Source organism: Scyliorhinus canicula, chromosome 5, assembly GCF_902713615.1.
Source record: "Scyliorhinus canicula chromosome 5, sScyCan1.1, whole genome shotgun sequence".
NCBI lineage: Eukaryota > Metazoa > Chordata > Chondrichthyes > Carcharhiniformes > Scyliorhinidae > Scyliorhinus > Scyliorhinus canicula.
This window is the reverse complement of record NC_052150.1, coordinates 213149968-213173043: the sequence shown is the minus strand read 5'-3', so window position 1 is coordinate 213173043 and position 23076 is coordinate 213149968. Positions and strand designations below refer to the sequence as shown.

The following is a 23076-nucleotide window of genomic DNA, read 5'->3' as shown; positions in this document are numbered from 1 at the left end:
TGCGGAGAATTCCGCTCCTTTGGGGAGGCCTGACACTGGAGTGGTTGGTGCCACACCGCTACGCCGGGACCCCCCGCCCCGCCGGGTAGGGGAAAATCCCGGCCCAGGTTTCTGCCTGGCACTGAATAGCGTGGACCATCCCTATTGGAAGTGACGCAGGGCTGTGAGCAGCTCCTACAGCCAACAAGCGAGACACCTGTTGTGTGTGTCCATTGAGAACTTTCGCCTGGTTTGGTCCCTAAACCTGGAACCTGTTTCAAATTTTCCTCCACACAGACTGAGTTGTGAATGAATGAATGTGTGATTCTATGAGCTGGAAGGTCACTGCTCATGTCAGTTATCCTCCTCGGTAAAATCAAACAAACTGACCAATTTGTACTTCCTGATTTCACACAGAGAGCCCAGCAGCAAAGGAGAGAAGCGGATGAAAGAAGGGACCGACTCAGAAGCAGGGCTCAAGCTGCAGGTGGACAGCTGCAGCAGGTAATTTTTAAAATAATGTTTTACGGAATCTGGGTGTCGCTGGCTTGGCCAGCATTTGTTGCCAATCCCTAATTGCCCTTGAGAAGGCGGTGGTGAGTTGCCTTCTTCAACCCGCTGCAGTCCATGTGGTGTAGGTACGCCCACAGTGCTGTTAGGGAGAGAGTTCTAGGATTTTGACCCAGCGACAGTGAAGGAACGGCGATATATTCCCAAGTCAGGGTGGTGAGTGACTTGGAGGGGAACCTCCAGGTGGTGGGGTTCCCAGGTATCTGCTGATCTTGTCTTTCTAGATTGTAACGGTCGTGGGTTTGGAAGGTGCCATCTAAGGAAACTTGGTGAGTTCCTGCAGTGCATCTTATAGATGGTCCACACGGCTGCCACTGTTCGTTGGTGGTGGAGTGAATTAATGTTTGCAGAAGCGGTAGCAATCAAGTGGGCTGCTTTGTCCTGGATGGTGCCGAACTTCTTGAGTGTTGTTGGAGCTGCGCTCATCCAGGCAAGTGGAGAGTATTCCATCACATTCCTGACTTGTGCCCTGTAATAATAATGCCATTAATTGTCAAGGGCGGTTGTTTGATTCTCTCTTATTGGAGATGGTCATTGCCTGGTACTTAAGTGGCGCAAATCTAACTTGCCACTTGTCAGCCCAGGCCTGGATATTGTCCAGGACTTGCTGCATTTGGACATGGACTGCTTTGTTTTCTGAGGAGTCACGAATGGTGCTGAATATTGTGCAGTCATCAGTGAACATCCCCACTTCTGACCTTATGATGGAAGGAAGGTCACCGATGAAGCAGCTGAAGGTGGTTGGGCCTAGGACACTACCCTGAGGAACCCCTGCAGTGATGTCCCAGGACAGAGATGACTAACCTCCAACAACCACAACCATCTTCCTTTGTGCCAGGTATGACTCCAGCCAACAGAGAGCTTGCCCTCTGATTTCCATTGACTTCAGTTTTTACTAGAGCTCCTTGATGCCATAGTCGACCAAATGCTGCCTCGATCACGAGGACAGTCACTCTCACCTCACCTCTGGAGTTCATCTCTTTTGTCCAGGTTTGAACCAAGGCTGTAATGAGGTCAGGAGAGTAGACTGGTAGGGTGGTGATTGGCTGGGTTGGATTTATCCTGCTTTTTGTGTATAGGACACACCTGGCCAATTTTCCACATTGCTGGGTAGATGCCAGTGTTGCAGCTGTACTGGAACAGCTTGGCTAGGGATGCGGCCAGTTCTGGAGCACAAGTCTTCAGTACTATTCCCGGGATGTTGTCAGGGCCCATAGCCTTTGCAGTATCCAGTTCCTTAGGCCGTTTCTTGATATTATGTGGAGTGAATCGAATTCGCTGAAGACTGACATCTGTGATGCTGGGGACCTCCAAAGGAGACTGTTAAGCGATGATGGTCAGGGAGGGAGGATAAGTTTGATGAGGAGGTAAGAATGAAGAGGTGGGGTAGGTGGAGAGGCCTAGAGGAGGATGGAGGAAGTTACAAGGGTGGTGGAATAGGTGAGGTGGTATGGAATGAGAGAGTGGGAAGGGCCGTGCTGGAGTACGGGCGAATAGCCGCCTGCTGCTGGTATTCAATCAGTGATGGGCGGGAGAGTTGCTCTGTGGAAAGTCATGTTTGTTTGCAGGCTTCCTGGGTCACCCTCAAGGTCAGGCATTTGGAAGGGGAGCCCAATGAGAACCAGCCCCTTCCCTTTTTCCAACCTCCTGATCTTAACTAATCAGAGACCACCTCCCTGTGGCCCCCACCCTGCCCTGACTCACCAGTATCCTTGGTCCCTTGTTGATCATGGGTCTCTGGGGATGCATTGCCAGCATCTACTCCCAGAACGCCTTGACCCACTGTAATTCGCATACTGCCGCAACCAGTCCACAGCAGACACCATTTTCCTGGCCCTACACTCATCCCTAGAGCATATCGACAAGGACTCCTACATCAGGCTCCCTATTTATTGACTACAGCTCCGCCTTCAACACCATAATCCCAACCAAGCTCATATCAAAGCTCCAAAATCTAGAATTTGGCTCCTCACTCTGCAACTGGAGCCTCGACTTTCTAACCCACAGACCACAATCAGTAAAAATAAACAACAACACCTCCTCCACAATAGCCCTCAATACTGGGGCCCCGCAAGGCTGCATACTTAGCCCCCTACTCTACTCCCTGTACACACATGACTGCGTGGCAACATTTGGTTACAGCTCCATCTACAAGTTTGCTGATTGTGGTGATCCAACCACTGTATATATGTGTGCTTGCAGTAGGGGGATGTATGGCCGTACCTGTATTACAGGTTTCTCCGTTAAGGCCCTGCTGGCTAGCTCCGCCCACAGGGAGCTGTATAAATATTTGTAAGTTTCACTGAGATGCCATTCTACAGCTGCTGCCGGAGGAAGAGCATCTCACTGTAATAAAGCTCCTCTTGTACATCACTCGAGTCTTTGTGTACAATTGCTAGCGCCACACTGATGATACGACCATAGTGGGCCAGATCTCGAATAACGACAAGTCAGAATACAGGAGGGAGATAGAGAATCTAGTGGACTGGTGCAGCGACAACAATCTCTCCCTCAATGCCAGCAAAACTAAAGAGCTGTTCACTGTACACACCTCTGTTGGCATCAACAGGGCCGAGGTGGAGATGGCTGGCAGTTTCAAATTCCTAGGGATGCACATCTCCAAAAATCTGTCCTGGTCCTCCCATGTCGACACTACCACCAAGAAAGCACAACGGCACCTATACTTCCTCAGGAAACTAAGGAAATTCGGCATGTCCACAACTTTTACAGATGCACCATAGAAAGCATCTTATCTGGCTGCATCACAGCCTGGTATGGCAACTTCTCGGCCCAGGACCGCAAGAAACTTCAGAGAGCCGTGAACACAGCCCAGTCCATCACACAAACCTGCCTCCTACCTATTGACTCCACCTACACCTCCCGCTGCCTGGGGAAAGTGGGCAGCATAATCAAAGATTCCTCCCACTCCTCTTCCAACTTCTTCCATCAGGCAGGAGATACAGAAGCCTGAGAACACGCACAAACAGACTCAGAAACAGCTTCTTCCCCACTGTTATCAGACCTAAACAACCCTGTTATGGACTCATTAACACTACATCCCTGTATGCTTCATCCGATGCTGGTGCTTATGTAGTTACATTGTATATCTTGTGTTGCCCTATTATGTATTTTCTTTTATCTTAATATCTTGGGCTTTCCCCAAAGGAGGTGAAGCTGGGCTCAAAGCAGACCTCCCACCAATAGGGGGAGGTAGTGGCGGAGTGATATTGTTGCTGGGCTAGTAATCAAGAGACCCAGGGTAATGCTGTGATGAATGGTAGATCATTAATTGGCAGATGGTGAAATTTGAATTCAATAAAAATCTGGAATTAAAAGTCTAATGATGACCATGAAACCATTGTCGATTGTTGTAAAAACCCATCTGGTTCACTAATGTCCTTCAGGGAAGGAAATCTGCCATCCTTACCTGGTCTGGTCTACATGTGACTCCAGACCCACAGCAATGTGCTGGACTCTTAAATGCCATTCGGGATGGGCCATAAATGCTGGCCCAGCCAGCGAGCCCCACATCCCATGGACGAGTACAAAGAACAAAGAAAAATTACAGCACAGGAACAGGCCCTTCAGTCCTCCAAGCCTGCGCCGATCCAGATCCTCTATCTAAAACTGTTACCTATTTTCTAAGGATCCCTGCCCATTCATGTATCTGTCTAGATACATCTTAAATGACGCTATCGAGCCCGCCTCTACCACCTCCGCCGGCAATGCGTTCCAGGCACCCACCACCCTCTGCGTAAAGAACTTTCCACGTATATCTCCCTAAAACCTTTCCCCTCTCACCTTGAACTCGTGACCCCTAGTAATTGAGTCCCCCACTCTGGGATAAAGCTTCTTGCTATCCACCCTGTCTATACCTCTCATGATTTTGTAGACCTCAATGAGGTCCCCCCTCAACCTCCGACTTTCTAATGAAAATGATCCTAATCTACTCAACCTCTCTTCATAACTAGCGCCCTCCATACCAGGCAACATCCTGGTGAACCTCCTCTGCACCTTTTCCAAAGCATCCACATCCTTTTGGTAATGTGGCGACCAGAACTGTATGCAATATTCCAAATGTGGCCTAACCAAAGTCTGATACAACTGTAACACGACCTGCCAACTCTTGTACTCAATACCCCTCCCAATGAAGGAAAGCATGCCTTATGCTTTCTTTGACCACTCTATCGACCTGGCAACCTTCAGGGTACAATCGACATGAACATCCAGATCTCTCTGTACATCAATTTTCCCCAGGGCTTTTTCATTTACCGTATAGTTCGCTCTTGAATTGGATCTTCCAAAATGCATCACCTCGCATTTGCCTGGATTGAACTCCATCTGCCATTTCTCCGCCCAACTCTCCAATCTATCTATATTCTGCTGTAGTCTCTGACAGTCGCCTTCACTATCTGCTACTCCACCAATCTGAGTGTCATCTGCAAACTTGCTAATCAGACCACCTATACCTTCCTCCAGATCATTTATGTATATCACAAACAACAGTGGTCCCGGCTTCCGGTTGCGGCTATGCGGAGCTAAGCCGCACGTTCGGCAGCTCCCGCTATTTAGGGACTTTTGGGCCGTTTCGAGGGCCCCAAACGGAGCTGTTTCTACGCATCCCGGTGGGGGAAGGTGCCTGGAAGAACTTGCCCCACACTATATGGTGCTCACCTGGAGTGGGAAAAAGAAAAAGGCTGCAGTAACTCCCCCAAAAAAACGGGGGAAGAAAAACAAAATGGCGGCCGGCACTCCTGCTATTTAGGGACTTTTGGGCCATTTTGAGGGCCCCAAACGGCGCTGTTTCTACGCATCCTGGTGGGGGAAGGTGCCTGGAAGAACTTGCCCCACATTATCTGGTGAAAAAGGCTGCAGTAACGCCCCCAAAAAAACGGGAGAAAAAAAACAAAATGGCGGCCGGCGCTCCCGCTATTTAAGGACTTTTGGGCCGTTTTGAGGGCCCCAAACAGTGCTGTTGCTACGTATCCCAGTGGGGGAAGGTGCCTGGAAGAACTTGCCCCACACTATATGGTGAAAAAGGCTGCAGAAACGCCCCAAAAAAAACGGGGGAAGAAAAACAAAATGGCGGCAGGCGCAACACCCGAGGACTGGTGGAAGTGGGCGCAGGAGCAACAGGCCTCGCTCCTACGTTGTTTTGCTGAGCTGAAGGCGGAGCTGCTGGACTCCATGAATGCAACTACGACCAAGCTGCTTGGGACCCAGGCGGCACAGGAGGAGTCTATTCGGGAGTTGCAGCAGTAGGCCGTTGAAAGGGAGGAGGAGGCCGTGGTCCTCGTTGGGAAAGTGGAGTTGCACGAGGCACTTCATAAAAAGTGGCAGGACCGCTTGGAGGAGCTGGACGTTCGCACGAGGCGAAAGAATCTGAGGATCCTGGGCCTGGTAGAGGGGCTGGAGGGGTCGGATCTCCCGGCGTATGTGACCACGATGTTGAGCTCGTTGATGGGAGCGGGGTCCTTCCATTTGCCCCTGGAGCTCGAGGGAGCACACAGAGTGATGGCCAGGAGGCCCAAGGCAGGTGAGCCCCCGAGGGCGGCGCTGGTGTGGTTCCATCGATTCAGTGACCGGGAGTGTGTGCTGCGCTGGGCCAAGAAAGAGAGGAGCAGTAAATGGGAGAATTCGGTAGTGAGGATCTACCAGGACTGGAGTGCGGAAGTGGCTAAGCGGCGGGCCGGGTTCAACCGGACGAAGGCGGTGCTTCATGCTAAGCAGGTCAGGTTTGGAATGCTGCAGCCTGCGCGCCTGTGGGTGACATACAAGGACCGGCAACATTACTTCGAGTTCCCGGAGGAGGCGTGGGCCTTTGTACAGGCGGAGAAGCTGGACTTGAACTAGGGCCTGGGAACATACTTTGGCCGGCGTTGTTTCCGCTGTGGCTGTTTTGTTCCAACTGTTTCAACTTTTTCAACTTCGACATGTGTGTTATGTATGCTGGTTTTCTTTTTGCTCTGTTTACGGGTGGGTTTGTCTGTTGGGTATGGTTGTGGGGTAGGTGGGGAGTGTTGGGGGTTTGTGTTCTATATGTTCTCTTCTGTACGGGGCTGGGGATTGAGGGGAAACTGGATTTTGAGGAGCTGCATCAGAAGGGTGGGGTGTGGCAGTGTGAAAGCGCGGGCTTTCCTCTGGTCTCCCGTGCTGCGGGGCGGGGGGTGGAGCTTGTGATGGGGGCGGGGCCTCTACGGTTCTTTTTTCCCACGCTGCAGCAATGCCAAGGAGGTGTGGCAAGAGGGGGATGACCCCAAACCGGGAGGGGATAGGTTTTGGCGGGAGCTGCCGGGGTCAGCAGAAGTCAGCTGACTCACGGAAGTACCATGGAGGGTGCGTCGCGGCTAGGAGGGGTCCTAGCCTGGGGGCGGGAGGGGGGTGGGGAGGGATACCGGGTTGCTGCTGGAACGACTAGGAAGGAGCCGATGGGGGCCGGGGGGGAAGAGGAGAGGCGCTATCGCCATGGGGAACGTGTCGAGAGGGGTGTGCTGGCCTGGGGCGAACATCTGCCAAGCTATGGCTAGTCGGCAGGGGAGGGGGGCGGGTTGCCCTCTGATAAGCTTGAGAAGGTTAAATTCGCCCTGAGAGGATCGGTGCAAGGGTTCTTTAAACGGTGGCAACCTTTCCACGACTTTCTGGCTCAACGATAGGGTACTGGGACAGTAGCAGCAGCAACCCGGGGGGGATGGGGGGGGGGGGGGGGGGGGGGGGGAACGTTGATTATGTTGGCTTATTTTATTTAAATTTGATTTATCTAATTTTAATTTATGGTTAAGTTCTCTTGTTTGGGGGGGGGGGTGGGGGGAGTGTGATACATGTGATGTCACGGTATGGGGGGAATTGTGGGTGTTATGGGGCTGTTAGTTGCATATTACTGCTTTTTGCTATACTTGTTATATTTTTATATTTTCTGTAAAAAATTCCAATAAAAATTATTTTCAAAAAAAAACAACAGTGGTCCCAGCACGGATCCCTGTGGAACACCATTGGTCACAGTTCTCCATTTTGAGAAACTCCCTTCCACTACTACTCTCTGTCTCCTGTTGCCCAGCCAGTTCTTTATCCATCTAGCTAGTACACCCTGGACCCCATGAGACTTCACTTTCTCCATCAGCCTACCATGGGGAACATTATCAAATGCTTTACTGAAGTCCATGTATATGACATCTACAGCCCTTCCCTCATCAATCAACTTTGTCACTTCCTCAAAGAATTCTATTAAGTTGGTAAGACCTCCTTGCACAAAACCATGTTGCCTATCACTGATAAGTCCATTTTCTTCCAAATGGGAATAGATCCTATCCCTCAGTACCTTCTCCAGCAGCTTCCTCTTCTTCATGACTATTGTTCACCTGGTTGGGTGCACAAACCTGAAAACTGGTGCAAATTTTCCTTCACACTGATTGGGTTTTTTGGGATAAATCTATTGCGCTGCTTATGTCAGTTATCGTTCCCGGGTAAAATCAAACAAACTGACCAATTTTTACTTCCTGATTTCACACAGAGAGCCCAGCAGCAAAGGAGAGAGGCGGATGAAAGAAGGGAACAACTCAGCAGAACGGACAATACAGCACAAGTTGTGTCGGATGTGGACAGGGTCGCTGAGCAAGGAATCCAGGTGAAAATGAAAACGCAAGAGCAGATATCGCAGGGCAGACGAGAGGAACTTCAACCCTCTGTTTACACCGATAGCACCTTTCATTTACATAAATTCCCGAAAATGTCCCAAGGTGCTTCACTGGAGCATTATTTTTTTTTTAATAAACAATTTTATTGAGGTAGTTTTTGGCTTTATAAACAATTACAGACATCATCAGAAAGGAAGCAAAAAAGGCAAAAATGTGCAAACATCCACATACTTTCAATACTTCCACCGTAACATACTGCACAAGCCCGCTCCCCTCCCACCGGTACTACCCGCCATATTTTCCCTCCTACTCTACTACTCTACTCTACACTGGAGCATTATTAAGCAATAATTACAATCAGTCACATAAAGAGATATGAGGCAAAGTGGCGAAAAGCTTGATTAAAGATATAAGTTTTAAGGTGCATCTTAAGGAAGGAAAGAGAGGTAGCAAGGCGGGTGTAAGTTTCTTGATGGGGTGCAGGAGCAGAGGGAGCTGGCTGTAACTGTGCCTGTTCCCTAGTGAGCTCTACCACAAAGAAACATCTGCTCCAAAAAACATGTCTTAAACATTCCACAAATTCCTTTTCTTGGGATCCACCACCAACCTGATACAACACCCTCAATCCTGCATTGACCACCTCCCTTTTCACACTTGTCACCTTTTTTGCTCTGCCTGAGGATGATGTTCTATTATTTTTGTTCTCTATTTTCCCTTCAGCTATGGCACGTTCTAAGCTAACGCTTTGGTTTCCACCCCCCCTGCCATACTAGTTTAAATCCTCCTGAGTGACACTAACAAACCTCCCAGCTAAGATATTGGTGCCCCTTGAGTTTAGATGCAACGTAAAACTCTCCAGCCCTGAGGTAGATTCAGATAGTTACCCAAGAAATGCCAGACAGAAAAATACTATTCTACCTCCAAAATAGCTGTACAATTGACACCACCCCATCATCCCAACTCCTTCCTCGATCTTGTGATCATCCAACTATCCCCAGATCCTAACATAACCATCCAACAACCATCCCCCCCCCACAAGACCTGAACTTCCCTAGTTCCCCCCGATACATTGACCCAACATAACTACACCCGCCACCTGACTCTCCCCGACATCCTGACTTCCTAGACTGCTTGACACTCCTGACACAACCTAACTACCCCGTCACCTGACGTACCGATCCTCCATCTCACCCCCTCTGTGTTGTTCTCTGCTTTGCTTTGCCCAGATGGTTTTGATGCGTAGTGTTGATCAAAGAACAACAAGCTTGGTTAACAAACAAAACTACTTTATTTAACACTACTAACTGGATTCGACACCAATCCGAAAGAAACAAATAGTTGATTGATAATACATGAACTACTCGCATCTACATCTAATCTCATCACCAGCTTAAACTACTATCTGCTCTCTCACTCTCTGTCTTCCTTCAGTCTGTCTCTAGCTAACTCCTCCCTCCTTCTGCTACCACCTTCTTCAACCTTCTGTCCCACAAGGCTCAGCATCTTCCCTTATATAATTATAGGACTAGCTCCCTCTTGCGGCTGTCTGTATACATTTAATTAACCCTTGCATTGCCTTCATACATGATAATACCACACCCCCGACTTGACCTCCTCACCCGACCCAGTTGCCATTCTACCTGGTTGCCACCTACCCCCTTACCTCACCCACTCAACCCATTTGCACACCTACATATCCACCCCTTCACTCACTCACCTTTTCACTCATACACTCACTCACTAACACACTGGAAGTTTCAGGACATTTTAGCTCCAACCAGAATAGGGCAGCTCATGCTGTGAAAGGGCCCATGGCTTCTGCAGAGATTCTCGCCTCGGCTGCCTCTGAAGTTTTTCGAACTGACTGGGTTCCGTGGGCACCTCAGTCAGAAGCTTGGCCAGAGAAATGGGGGGAAGATGGAAGTGGATCGTTCTTTGTTGGGTCAGGGTCAGACGCTTACCGTAAGATTCGGGTTGACAGGAAACAATCATAGAATTTGCAGTGCGGAAGGAGCCCATTCGGCCCATCGAGTCTGCACCAACCCTTGGAAAGATCACCCTACTTAAGACCACGCCTCCACCCTATCCGCACAACCCCACCTAACCTTTAGATACTAAAGGGCAATTTAGCATGGCCAATCCACCTAACCTGCATGCCTTTGGACTGTGGGAGGAAACCGGAGCACCTGGAGGAAACCCACACAGACACGGGGAGAACGTGCAGACTCCGCACAGACAGTCACCCAAGCCGGGAATCGAACCTGGGACGCCGGAGCTGTGAGACAGCAGGGCTAACCACTGTGCAGCCCATACAGACACCGGCCGGAAATCCCACCCACCTTGTTAGAAATTTGGAATTCTTCACTGTAACCGGCAATTAATGCCAGAATAATTGTTCATTTCAAACCTGAGATTGATGGATTTCTGTGAACCAAAGATATTCAGGGATATGGGGTGGAGGTTAGGTCACAGATCAGCAGTGATTTCAGTCAATGACAGAACAGGCTCAAGGGGCTGAATGGCCAAGTCCTGTACCGATGTTACCACGTTCCAAAATGAGAACAAACAATAATACTTCAATGTATTAACTTTAAAAACACGTGTGTTGCTGTTTTCTGAATGTATGTTTTGTGGTGATGTTCAGGTTTCATCTCCGAATACAAGTCCCTCGAGACCTGTTGATATGTTAACTCCACTGCGTACTCTAACCTCACCAGCCCCGACCTCTCCACCTCCAGGTAAGAGAGGAAACATTCAAAATGAATTCTGCAAAACCACCAACCTTACCGTGACTGTGAGCTACAGAAAGGGCTTTGAGTGCCACTCTTGTTCAATTGCCTTTGCCCCAGGTACAGCCACATCTCCATTGTCCTGGAAGAATTCCAGTTTCTCTCTTTCAGATCCCATTCAGATCGCAGCTGTACCTGCCTCGTACACACGATGGGATTATAAACACGGAGCTGTATCCATCCTATGCACTTTGACCTGCTTTTGCTAATTAGGATTCTATAATCTCCTTGGCAGAAATAGCAGGACAAAGACCACATTCCATATTACCCATCCTGTGCTGGCAACCAGCGCCAGAGAGAACTCCACTCAGCCATGTCACCTTGATTGAACAGATCCAAATTCCTCAATAGATACATTTACAGGAGAAGCAAGAGATACAGATGAAGGAAGGAATAGGGTTATGATATCTATGTTACTTGATGGTCTCCTTCCTTTTGCTAAAACAGAATTTTATGACTCTTTAAAGTCTCCGTTGCCCCAGATGACCATAGGCTGCTTTCCCCTTTAAGGCTGGCGATTTAACCTGAGGATCACCACACCTCAGACAAGGGAGGGGGCAAGGTTGAGAAGACTGGGCCTTCATGAAGAACCTCAGCCGGTATGGGAATTGAACCTGCCCTGCTGGCTTTACTCTGCATTACAGTGGTACAGCTAACTGAGCTAAACTGACCCTCCGTCTCATCTCTGTTTATGTGTCTTAGAACCATAGAAGTCCAACAGTGCAGAAGGAGGCCATTCAGCCCATCAAGTCTGCACCAACCCTCTGAAAGAGCGCTCTACATAGGCCCAATGCAACACCCTATCCCCGTAACCCCACCTAACCTGCACATCTTTGGACTGTGGGAGGAAACCGGAGCACCCGGAGGAAACCCACGCAGACACGGGGAGAACGTGCAGACTCCACACAGTCACCCAAGGCCGGATTTGAACCCGGGTCCCTGGTGCTGTGGGGCAGCTGCGCTAACCGCTGGGCCACCTTGTTGCTCAATGCTTCTTCCATTTTGAGCCCTCACTCTAGGTTCACAGTGTGAGGAGGACCTGTGTTTCAAAATGGACAGGTTAAAGCAAGGCCCTGCCTGCCTTCTTACCATGAGGTCATTTGAAGAAGAGGCGAAGAGTTGGCCGTGGTATTGTGACCAACATTTAGCCCTCAACCAACATTGGAAAGCAGATGGTTTGCCCCTTGCCTCATTGCTGTTTCTGGCATCCTGTTTTTTAGGGTCTTGCTCTGCACGCATTCATTGTCACATTCCTCTACAGTAATCTTCTCAAAGTATTTCATTAACTGTTTAATATTATGGGATGTTTGGGGGATGTGGAAGGTGCTATGTAAATGCATGCCTTTCTTTAACACATGGATTTGACATCCTTGTTTCTTTGTCAGGTCCTCCAGATAACTCTGAAAATAATAAAATTCTTGAAGACATCCTGTCATTCCTGCCTCTGGATGGTGATGACTATATCGATGTGACCTTGGAGGAAGAGGAAGCCCTGATCCAGGAATATCTGGCCAAACTCAAAAACAATGACAAGGTGTTGGATGAGGATACACCCCCCGCCCCAAAGAAGCCAAAGGTTGTGGTGGTGATTAATGATACCCCAAAAGATACAGAAAGCAGCTCTGAGAATGACAAGGAGGTAGAGGAAACCCTTATCCATGATTACCATAGAATTTCATAGACTTTACAGTGCAGAAGGAGGCCATTCGGCCCATCAAGTCTGCACCGACTCTTGGAAAGAGCACCCTACCCAAGGTCACACCTCCACCCTATCCCCATAACCCAGTAACCCCACCCAACACTAAGGGCAATTTTGGACACTAAGGGCAATTTATCATGGCCAATCCACCTAACCTGCACATCTTTGGATTGTGGGAGGAAACCGGAGCACCCGGAGGAAACCCACGCAGACACAGGATGTGCAGACTCCACACAGACAGTGACCCAAGCCGGGAATCGAACCTGGGACCCTGGAGCTGTGAAGCAATTATGCTATCCACAATGCTACCGTGCTGCCCCAATTATCTGGCCAAGCTCACTCAAAATGGGAGATAGTTTGAGGAGGAGGTTCCACCCACCTCAAAAAATGAAAAGATTAAGATGGAGGTTAATGTTTCCCCAAAAGATACAGAGATCTACATCAACCCAAGAGAGCAACCCTTGACCGCAACGGACTGAATGACCAATGTTCCCCTTATTATCTGTCTACTGTGCCTGGCCACGTATGTGCACATCTTAATGAGAATGTTGCTTGCATGTGGCCAGTTTGTTCGCTGTACTACACATTCCCAATTACAGTGAACATCAAGCAAGGGGAGTTGGTTAGATTCTCTCTTGTTGTAAATGGTACTTGCCTGATATTGTGTGGGGTGAATATTTATTTTTTATTTTTTTTATAAATTTAGAGTACCCAATTCATTTCTTTTCCAATTAAGGGGCAATTTAGCGTGATCAATCCACCTACCTTGCACATCTTTGGGTTGTGGGGTGAAACCCACGCAGACACGGGGAGAATGTGCAAACTCCACACGGTGTGGGATGAATGTTAATTGTTAGTTAGCAGCCCAAGCCTGCCCAGGGCCAGCTGCAGACTAGCATGGACTGCTTCAGTATCTGAGGAGTCACAAATGGAACTGAACATTGTGCGATTGTCAGTGAACATCCCCACTTCTGACCTTATGATATTAGGCCAAATCTAGGAATCCTTATCTTGCCTATTTTCTATTTGTGGGTGGAGCCAGAGGACATTGGTAGGGTGCCGAATGACTACTCCACATCTCTCTTTATCCAACAGAATGAGAATGTAAGTATGGAACTCGGGGAGAGAGACTGCGAGGTTCTGGGGCAAATTGGCATGCAGAGGGACATGGTAGGGCAGTTATTGGGAGGTTTAAAAGTCGATCAATCTCCAGGTCTGAATGAAATGTGTCCCAGGCTGCTGTGGGAGGCGAGGCGAGGGAGGAGATTGCAGGGGCTCTGACCCAAATTTGTAATTGTTTTCTGACTACGGGGAAGCGCCAGAGGACTGGAGAACAGCCAATGTGGTCCCACTATTTAAGAAGGGTTGTAGATGTAAGCCAGGGAATTACAGACCAGTGAGTCTGACATCTGTGGTAAGGAAACTATTGGAGAAAATTCTGAAGGAGAGAATCTGGGTGGGATTCTCCAGCCGAGCCCGCCCGGCAACCGAGAATCCTGCCTGAGGTCAATGAACCTTTCCATGGTCTGCATCCCCCCCCCCCCGGCATCGGACTGCCCCAAAGGTGCGGAATCCTCCGCACCATCAGGGGCCAGGCCTGCCCGGAGTGGTTGGCGCCCCGCCGGCCGGCGTGGAAGGCCTTTGGCACCGCGCCAGTCGGGCCAAAGGGACTCCGCCGGCCGGCGCGGGTCCGTGCATGCGCGGGAGCGTCAGCATCTGCTGATGTCATCTCCGCGCATGAGCAGAGGGATTCACCTTCGCACCGGCCATTGCGGAGGCATACACGGCCAGCGCGTAGGAATAGAGTGCCCCCACGGCATAGGCCCGCCCGCGGATAAGTGGGCCCCGACCGTGGGCCAGGCCACCGTGGGGGCACCTCCCGGGGCCAGATCCCCCCGCGACACCCCAAGAACCCCGGAGCCCGCCCGTGGCACCAGGTCCCGCCGGTAAGGGCCCAACTCCAAACTACGCAGGCGGTACTGGCATAGAACGGACAGGGCTTCGGCCTATCGCGGGCTGGAGAATTGCCGGGTGACGCCGCTGCCAGCAGCTACCGACTGGCGCGGCGCGATTTCCGCCCCCGCCAATCCTCCGGCGGAGGATTCGGCAGCCGGCTGCCTGCCGGGTCGGAGAATCCCGCCACATGTCTTTGTTAGAGGGAGGTCATGCCTAACAAATTTGATTGAATTTTATGAGGTGGAGACCAGGTGTGTAGATGAGGGTAGTGAAGTTGATGTAATTTGAAAATGAAATGAAAATCGCTTATTGTCACGAGTAGGCTTCAATGAAGTTACTGTGAAAAGCCCTTAGTCGCCACATTCCGGTGCCTGTTCGGGGAGGCTGGTACGGGAATCGAACCGTGCTGCTGGCCTGCCTTGGGCTGCTTTCAAAGCCAGCGATTTAGCCCAGTGTGGAATTCAGCATATATTCCATACATTTGCCTTATTAGTCCTCAAAAAATTTGCCTTTCATAAAACTCTATTGACTCCGTTCCATCATGTTAACCACAACTATGGCATTGCATCCTATTCTGGTCACCACGTTTTAGGGGGAATATGAGGCTATAAGAGGGATTCTCTCAGCCCACGCCAGGTCGGAGAATCGCCAGGCCGGGCGCAAATCGCGCAACGCTGCCCCGACGCCGCTCACTGCAGAATCGGCGCCATGGTCGGCGCTGCGCCAGTCGGGGGCCAATCTATGCAGAGCCCCCCCCCCCCCCCCCCGCCGGCGATTCTCCGCCCGGGATGGGCCGAGTGGCTGTCCAAAAAAGCCCAAGTCCCACTGACGCTGTTCACATCTGGACTTACCTGGCGGGACCTCGGCATCCATCCTGTCTGGGCGGCCTGGTTTGGGGGGGGCGGGGGTCCGACCCCGGGGGGGGAGAGGGGGGGGCCCTCCACCGTGACCTGGCTCTACATTCTCCAAGGTGGCCTTCAAGACACACGACAACGCAAAATCGCGAGCAGAAACTCATAGCCAAGTTCCGCACACGAGTACGGCCTCAACCGGGGATCTTGTGTTCATGTCGCATTACATTCACCTCCCACCATACTGCACGTGAAGCAGAATCATACTAACTGTCCTAGCTTGAGACAATTCACACATTGATTACCTACGATTATCACTCACTCCACTCGCACTATTTGTACCTGTAAAGATTTGCACTCCAACCATTCTTCACATTCCAATCTGTAATTATTTTGCAATTGTGTCTCTCATATATATGCTGTGATTGTGAACCTCCCTCCACGTCACCTGAGGAAGGAGCAGCGCTCCGAAAGCTTGTGATTTCAAATAAACCTGTTGGACTTTAAGCTGGTGTTGTGAGACTTCTTGCTGTGCACATGAATAATGAATTGGAAAAACAAATTCTATCCTTGTTCAGTGAAAAGAAATCAGTCTGGAACTTGGATCATGCTCAGTTCAAAATGCAGGTGGTCAGTGAGGAACATGTGTTCTCAGAACTATATGCAAAGAACAAAGGAAAGTACAGCACAGGAACAGGCCCTTCGGCCCTCCAAGCCTGCGCCGACCATGCTGCCAGTCTAAACTAAAATCTTCTGCCCTTCCGGGGTCCGTATCCCTCTATTCCCATCCTATTCATGTATTTGTCAAGATGCCCCTTAAATGTCACTATCGTCCCTGCTTCCACCACCTCCTCCGGCAGCGAGTTCCAGGCACCCACTACCCTCTGTGTAAAAAACTTGCCTCGTACATCTCCTCTAAACTTTGCCCCTCGCACCTTAAACCTATGCCGCCTAGTAATTGACCCCTCTACCCTGGGGAAAAACCTCTGACTATCCACTCTATCTATGCCCCTCATAATTTTGTAGATCTCTATCAGGTCGCCCCTCAACCTCCGTCGTTCCAGTGAGAACAAACCGAGTTTATTCAACCTCTCCTCATAGCTAATGCCCTCCATACCAGGCAACATCCTGGTAAATCTCTTCTGCACCCTCTCTAAAGCCTCCACATCCTTCTGGTAGTGTGGCGACCAGAACTGAACACTATGCTCCAAGTGTGGCCTAACTAAGGTTCTATACAGCTGCAACATGACTTGCCAATTCTTATACTCAATGCCCCGGCCAATGAAGGCAAGCATGCCGTATGCCTTCTTGACTACCTTCTCCACCTGTGTTGCCCCTTTCAGTGACCTGTGGACCTGTACACGTAGATCTCTAGGACTTGTATATATCTGCTAGATGCTGTGCGGGATTCTCCATCCCACCGCACCAGTTTTCTGGTGCAGCGTGCCGCCACCGGCAGCGGGAGTATCCATCACCGCAGCTGGTCAATCGGGTTTCCCATTGTGGGCACCCCCACGCCGTTGGGAAATCCGTGTGCATGACTGTGCTGCCGGCGAATCCAGGCCCCTAGCTTTTAAACATTATTTCTGTTTGTGTTTCTCATGTGTAAAGACGTAAAATCACGATGTGCGTGATGAATGTTAGTGTCAATATAAATTCTCATCAACTGAACATTAGTATCTGATTTTGGGGGATGGGGTGTGGATTCACACAATCATGTTTCCTACTCTCATTTCAATGCAGCGCAGCTAATGACAAAATGAGTGAAACAGAGTAAAATGAGAAATAAAATTAATTACAGCACGCAGACTTTAAAACATTGTATTGCAGTTTTCTGAATGTATGCATTTTGTGATTCTGCCTAGAAGTTACCTGCGGACACCCCGCCGTGTGATCGTGATAAAGATCCAACTCCAGTCTCACCGTCTCCTAACCCTCCACCTGCAGGTAAAAATCAACGTGTTAAATCGGATTCCCCAAGCCTGCCCCTCCTTTGTTGTAATGAAAAGATACAGGGAGGGAATTGTGTGTCTCTCCTTTTCAATTGCTTAGCGCTTACTTTTTATAATAATCTTTATTGTCACAAGTCGGCTTACGTTAACACTGCAATGAAGTTACTGTGTAAATCCCCTAGTCACCACATTCTGCCGCCTGTTCAGGTACACAGAGGGAGAATTCAGAATGTCCAATTCACCTAAATGCATGTCTGTCGGTACTTGTGGGAAACAACCAGAGCACGCGGAGGAAACCCTACATAGACCTGCCACCTTTGGGCGGCGCTCAATGTTACAGCAGTCACAGGCACGGAAGTTCTTGGATAATAAAGCCTATGTTCACTCGCTCTCAATGTCTTCTCGTGAATTGATGGTATTATACACGGGGAGAATGTGCAGATTCTACAAAGATAGTCACCGAAGCCGGGAATCAAACCTGGGATCCTGGTGCTGTTAAGCAACAGTGCTAACCACTGTGCCGCCCAGAGCCATGTTCATATGGAGTTCAGACAAATTCAGCTCACCGACTTCAGATCCCACACAGAAAGCAGCAGGACCGGCCTTACAGACACGATGGGATTATACATGAGGCTCCCAGTCTATCCGGAGCACCTTCTGCTTATTTCCTTAAATCAGGCAGGTGGAGGATTCTGTAAACTCCGCGATAGAAATAGACCACCTGGTTTGTGCAGCATTGATTTGCTTTTCTCTCTTTTCTGCCTCCTGGCCTCTACGACCATAAGACATAGGAGCAGAAATAGGCCATTCTGCCATTGAGACTGCTCTGCCGTTCAATCTTGGCTGATATGTTTCTCATCCCCATTCTCCTACCTTCTTCTCATAGTTATCAGGGTCTGTTTAGCACAGGGCTAAATCTCTGGCTTCGAAAGCAGGCCAAGGCAGGCCAGCAGCACGCTTCAGTTCCCGTACCAGCCTCCCCGAACAGGCGCCGGAATGTGGCGACTAGGGGCTTTTCACAGTAACTTCATTTGAAGACTACTTGTAACAATAAGCGATTTTCATTTTCATAACCTCTGATCCCCTTCTTATCAAGAACCCATCGATCTCTGTCTTAAAGAAACTCAATGACTTGTGTGGCAAAGAGTTCCATATATTCATCATCCTTTGGCTGAAGAAATTCCTCTTCATCTCGGTTTTAACGGATTGTCCCTTCAGTCTGAGATTGTGCCCTCTGGTTCTAGTTTTTCCTAGTGGAAACATCCTCTCCACGTCCACTCTATTGAGGCCTCACAGTATCCTGTAAGTTTCAATAAGATCCCCCCTCATCCTTCCAAACTCCAATGATTACAGACCCAGAATCCTCAAACTTAGCAACAGTGCCTTCAGTACCTTCTTCCAGATCATTAATATATATTGTGAAAAATTGTTGTCTCAACACCGACCTTTGAGGCACACCACTCGTCACCGGGTGCCATCCTGAAAAAGACCCCTTTATCCCCACTCTCTGCTTTATGCCAGTCAGCCAATCCTGTATCCATGCCAGGATCTTACTCATATCACCATGGGCTCTTAACCTATTTAACAGCCTCCTACACGGCACCTTTTTGAAGGCGTTCTGGAAATCTAAATAGATCATGTCTACTGGTTCTCCTTTGTCTAACTTCCTCATTTCATTCTCAAAGAGCTGTACTAGATTTGTCAGACAATCTCTGCGTGACAAAGCCGTGCTGACTCAGTCCTATTTTACCATGCACTTCTAAGTCCTCCGCAATCTCACCTTTAATAAAGGAATCTAAAATCTTACCAATGACCAAAGTCAGGCTAACCGGCCTATAATTTCCTGTCTACTGCCTCCCTCCCTTCTTAAGTGGTGTTACATTAGCCACTTTCCAGTCCTCTGGGACCCTTCCTGCCTCCAGTGATTCCTGAAAGATCACCACCAATGTCTCCACAATTTCCTCAGCTATCTCTTTTAGAACCCTGGGGTGTAGTCCATCCGGTTCAGGTGATTTATCCACCTTCAGACCTTTCCGTTTCCCCAGAACCTGAGTGATGGTCACTGCACTCACCTCTGCCCCTGATTCTCCTGGAGCTCTGACATCCCACCGGTGTCTTCCACCGTGAAGACTGATGCAAAGTAACTATTCTGTTCTTCTGTCATTTCTTTATTTCCTATTACTACGACCCCAGCCTTATTTTCCAGCAGTCCAATGTCTATTCCTGCCTCTCTCTTACCTTTTATATCTTGAAAATACTCTTGCTACCTTCTTTTATATTACTAACTAGCTCACACTCATATTTCATCTTCTCCCCACTTATTGCTTATTACATTGCTACAAGTGGGAAATTGCAACTTGCAAGTTCGTTAACACATTTTCCTAAAGCACAACAGTTACCACCCTTCATTAGCTATAAACACTTGGCAGCATTCTGAGGACATGAAAGGCACTATAGTAACCACAAGTCTTTACGTCTGCCTTTAACAGGTGGATTTGATTTTCCCCTTTCCTTTATTATTGATCAAATTGATCCCACACCAGACCGAGACAACCAATCAGAAATCATCGAGAATCCACAACTAATCAACGAACCTGAACTGACTGACAATCCTGAGGTAATTGACAAAAATTGCTGTTGTTGTTGTGTGATACTTTAAATAATCTGATTGGAGCGTTGTTTGAGAATGCGTCTCAGCCTTTTCCAGGCCCAACTGCTGTTTTCAGCCTTTTGACCCCTCAAACTGCATTATAAAAACCCCAGTATTATCTCCCACGAGGAGAGATGTGTAAGAAAATAAAATAAAAATAATGTATTGCCGTTTTCTGATTGTTCGTGTTTTGTGATTGTGTCTAGGATTTATCCGCAGACACCTTGCTATGTGATCCTGACCAAACAAATAATGATCAAAATTCCAATGAGGTTCCAAAACAGGCGAAGGTGGATTCCAAGATAGCTGAAGCAGAAGATAACTTGTGTTGTGGATGTGGTTGTCAGGCTATTTTGTTTCTTTGTGTAGGTTTATTCATTTACAGGATGTGGAGCATCACTCACTAGGCCAGCATTTATTGCCCATCTCTAGTTGCCCTTGAGAAGGTGGTGGTGAGCTGCCTTCTTGATGCCCTGCAATCTCTGTGTTTGGGAGCACCCTCAGAGATTTTAGCGGGGAGGGAGTCCCAAGATTTTGTCCCAGCAACAGTGAAATGAGTTTTGCATCACACGAGTACCAGGCAATGACCATCTCCAACAAGAGAGGATCTAACCATCGCCCCCTTGACATTCAATGGCATTACTATCGCGAAATTCCCTTCTTCTTGGGGGTGGCACGGAGGCGCAGTGGTTAGCACTGCTGCCTCATGGTGCCAAGGACCCGGGTTTAATCCTTGGCCCTGGGTCACTGTCTGTGTGGAGTTTGCACATTTTTCCCGTGTCAGTGTGGTTCTTACTCCCGCAGGTGGGTTGGCCGCACTAAATTGCCCTTAATCGTAATTTTTAAAAATTTGCTTCTTCTCAACATCCTGGGGGTTATCATTGACCAAAAACCTAACAGAACCAGCCGTTTAAATACTATGACTACAAGAGTAGGTCAGAAGCTTGGAGTCCTTCCGAATCCCCCACATTTCATGGGCAGTGGTCAGAACAGGGCAAGTTGTCATCACATGTGACACCCGAAAGTCGGCGGCGTCCGTCAAGGTCTGGGCCCTCCATTGGTCGCTCGCCAAGGGAATCACAGGGTAGTGGGTGAGACAGACAGCAGGCCGCCTCACCCTCTGTTGTGATGTCTGGGGTAATACCTCGATAAAGCAATAGGCCACTGTTACAATGCCCTGGGCAAGTCTGCGGTCAATTCCAGCCCCACTTGTCCTGGAGTCACATCACAAGTGAATTAACCAATGATTCTTATAACAATTCCCAAAGTCTTTGGCCAAGGGCTACCCAATAATTACAGTCACTAGGTTCGTAAGTTTAAACACGATTACTGTTTATTTATACCAAGAACTATCATGAAATGTGCAGTAAGTACAACTGGATAACCACAAGCTAATACCGACCACTCACTTTAACTCTCCCACCCTCGGCCCACACATACACGACAGACAAACACAGAGGCGTGGAAAGGGGTGGAACATAAGGATAAAGGTCAAACGATAAGAGTCTTTGCTTCAGACTTTCTTCACAGCAAGCTTACTGATTAAAGTCTCTGGCTTACAGCTGACAATGATCTTCTTTGTAGAGTCATTCATTCAGGTTCCTGCAGTTTCGAAAATACAGTACTCACAGGAAGCAGCGTCTTTGGGCCTCCAGCTCAAGGTTCGCATTCAGACCTCTATCTTTCCGTAAAGACACTGGGCGGGATTCTCTGTTGGCTGATGTTGAAATCGTGAAAAACGATTGGGTGGAGAATAGATTTCGACACCAAAATCATGACAGGCGTTTTGATGCCGAATCGCAATTCTCCGTCACCTCGACAGCGACATCAATACATTCCGGGAGGCATGTACAGTAAATACCATTTGCATATCATTAGCAGGTCCAACCCGGTATTCACCAGGGCCTCCACGATTCTCCACCACCGATGGGCTGAGTTCCCAATGGCGCAGTTGACTTGTGCTTTTTAAAATCGTGAAACCGTAGCTGGGTGGGCTAGCTCACGGAGGCGAAGTGGGGGGGCGAGCAGGTGATTGCTTTGGTGAAGGGGCTTGGGATTGTTATTTTGTCAAGGGGGGGAAGGCAGAGGGGGGCATATTGATCTGCTGATAGGGGAGGGACTGGTGTTTGGTGACAGAATGGGGGTTGACGGTGGGCGCCCAAGGGTAGGCCTGGGGAGGCGCGGGACACGCGCTGGAGGCTTGCCTAAGAAGGGCTATAGCTGATCGGCAGGGTGGGGGGGGGGCGGGGTTCCCCCCCGACCAGGCTGATCACATGAAACGTGAGAGGGCTGAATGGGCCGGTCAAGAGGGCTCGCCTATTCGCGCATTTGAAGAGTTTAAGGGCGGACGTGGCAATGCAAGAGGAGACACACCTGAGGGTGGTGGATCAGACTAGGCTGAGGAAGGGGTGGGTGGGGCAAGTATTTCATTCGGGGCTAGGCTCTAAAACTAGGGGGGTAGCGATTTTAATCAATAAGCGGGTGTCATTTGAAGTGGGGAGCATAGTGGCAGACTTGGGGGGTAGGTACGTTATGGTGAGTGGGAAGCTGGAGGCGATGCCGGTGGTATTAGTGAACATTTACGCACCAAACTGTAACAACGCGGAGTTTATGAGGCGGGTGTTGGGGTAGATTCTGGACCTGGACTCACATAGACTGATCATGGGAGGGGACTTTAATATGGTTATAGATCCGAGGTTGGATCAGTCGAGTTCGAGAACAGGGAGATTGCCAGCCATGGTGAAGGAGTTAAAGGGGTTTATGGAGCAGATGGAGGGGTAGATCCATGGAGGTTTGGACGACCGAGATCGAAGGAGTTTCTGTTTTTCTCCCATGTTCACAAAGTGTACTATTGTGTCGGACCATGCCCCACTCTGGGTGGATTTACGGGTGAGCAAGGAGGGGGGCCAGCGCCCGCAATGGAGATTGGATGTAGGACTGTTAGCGGATGAGGAAGTGTGCGGGCGGGTGGGGGAGGCCATCCAGAATTATTTGGGAGA

General features: G+C 49.2%; 1 protein-coding gene and 1 long non-coding RNA gene across 5 annotated transcripts in view; one reads left to right on the top strand and one right to left on the bottom strand.

Moving 5' to 3' along the window:
• Positions 1-17417, bottom strand: part of LOC119966557 — a 99383-nt gene extending 81966 nt beyond the window's left edge. Inside the window, exon 1 of the long non-coding RNA XR_005460795.1 lies at positions 17348-17417. This is a non-coding gene — a long non-coding RNA (uncharacterized LOC119966557). The remainder of the gene's footprint in view (positions 1-17347) is intronic.
• LOC119966556 (NEDD8 ultimate buster 1-like) overlaps positions 1-21704 on the top strand; it is a 91103-nt gene extending 69399 nt beyond the window's left edge. For 2 of the 4 annotated variants that reach the window (XM_038798448.1, XM_038798449.1), the window contains exons 11-17: positions 397-483; positions 8057-8170; positions 10825-10918; positions 12355-12608; positions 17341-17422; positions 19917-20044; positions 20284-21704. In XM_038798448.1, the coding sequence (XP_038654376.1) occupies positions 397-483; positions 8057-8170; positions 10825-10918; positions 12355-12608; positions 17341-17422; positions 19917-20044; positions 20284-20484 (960 nt within the window). In that variant the 3' untranslated portion in view covers positions 20485-21704. The remainder of the gene's footprint in view (positions 1-396; positions 484-8056; positions 8171-10824; positions 10919-12354; positions 12609-17340; positions 17423-19916; positions 20045-20283) is intronic. The other 2 variants (XM_038798451.1, XM_038798450.1) reach the window with 2 other exon arrangements.
• Positions 21705-23076: the final 1372 nt, after the last annotated feature.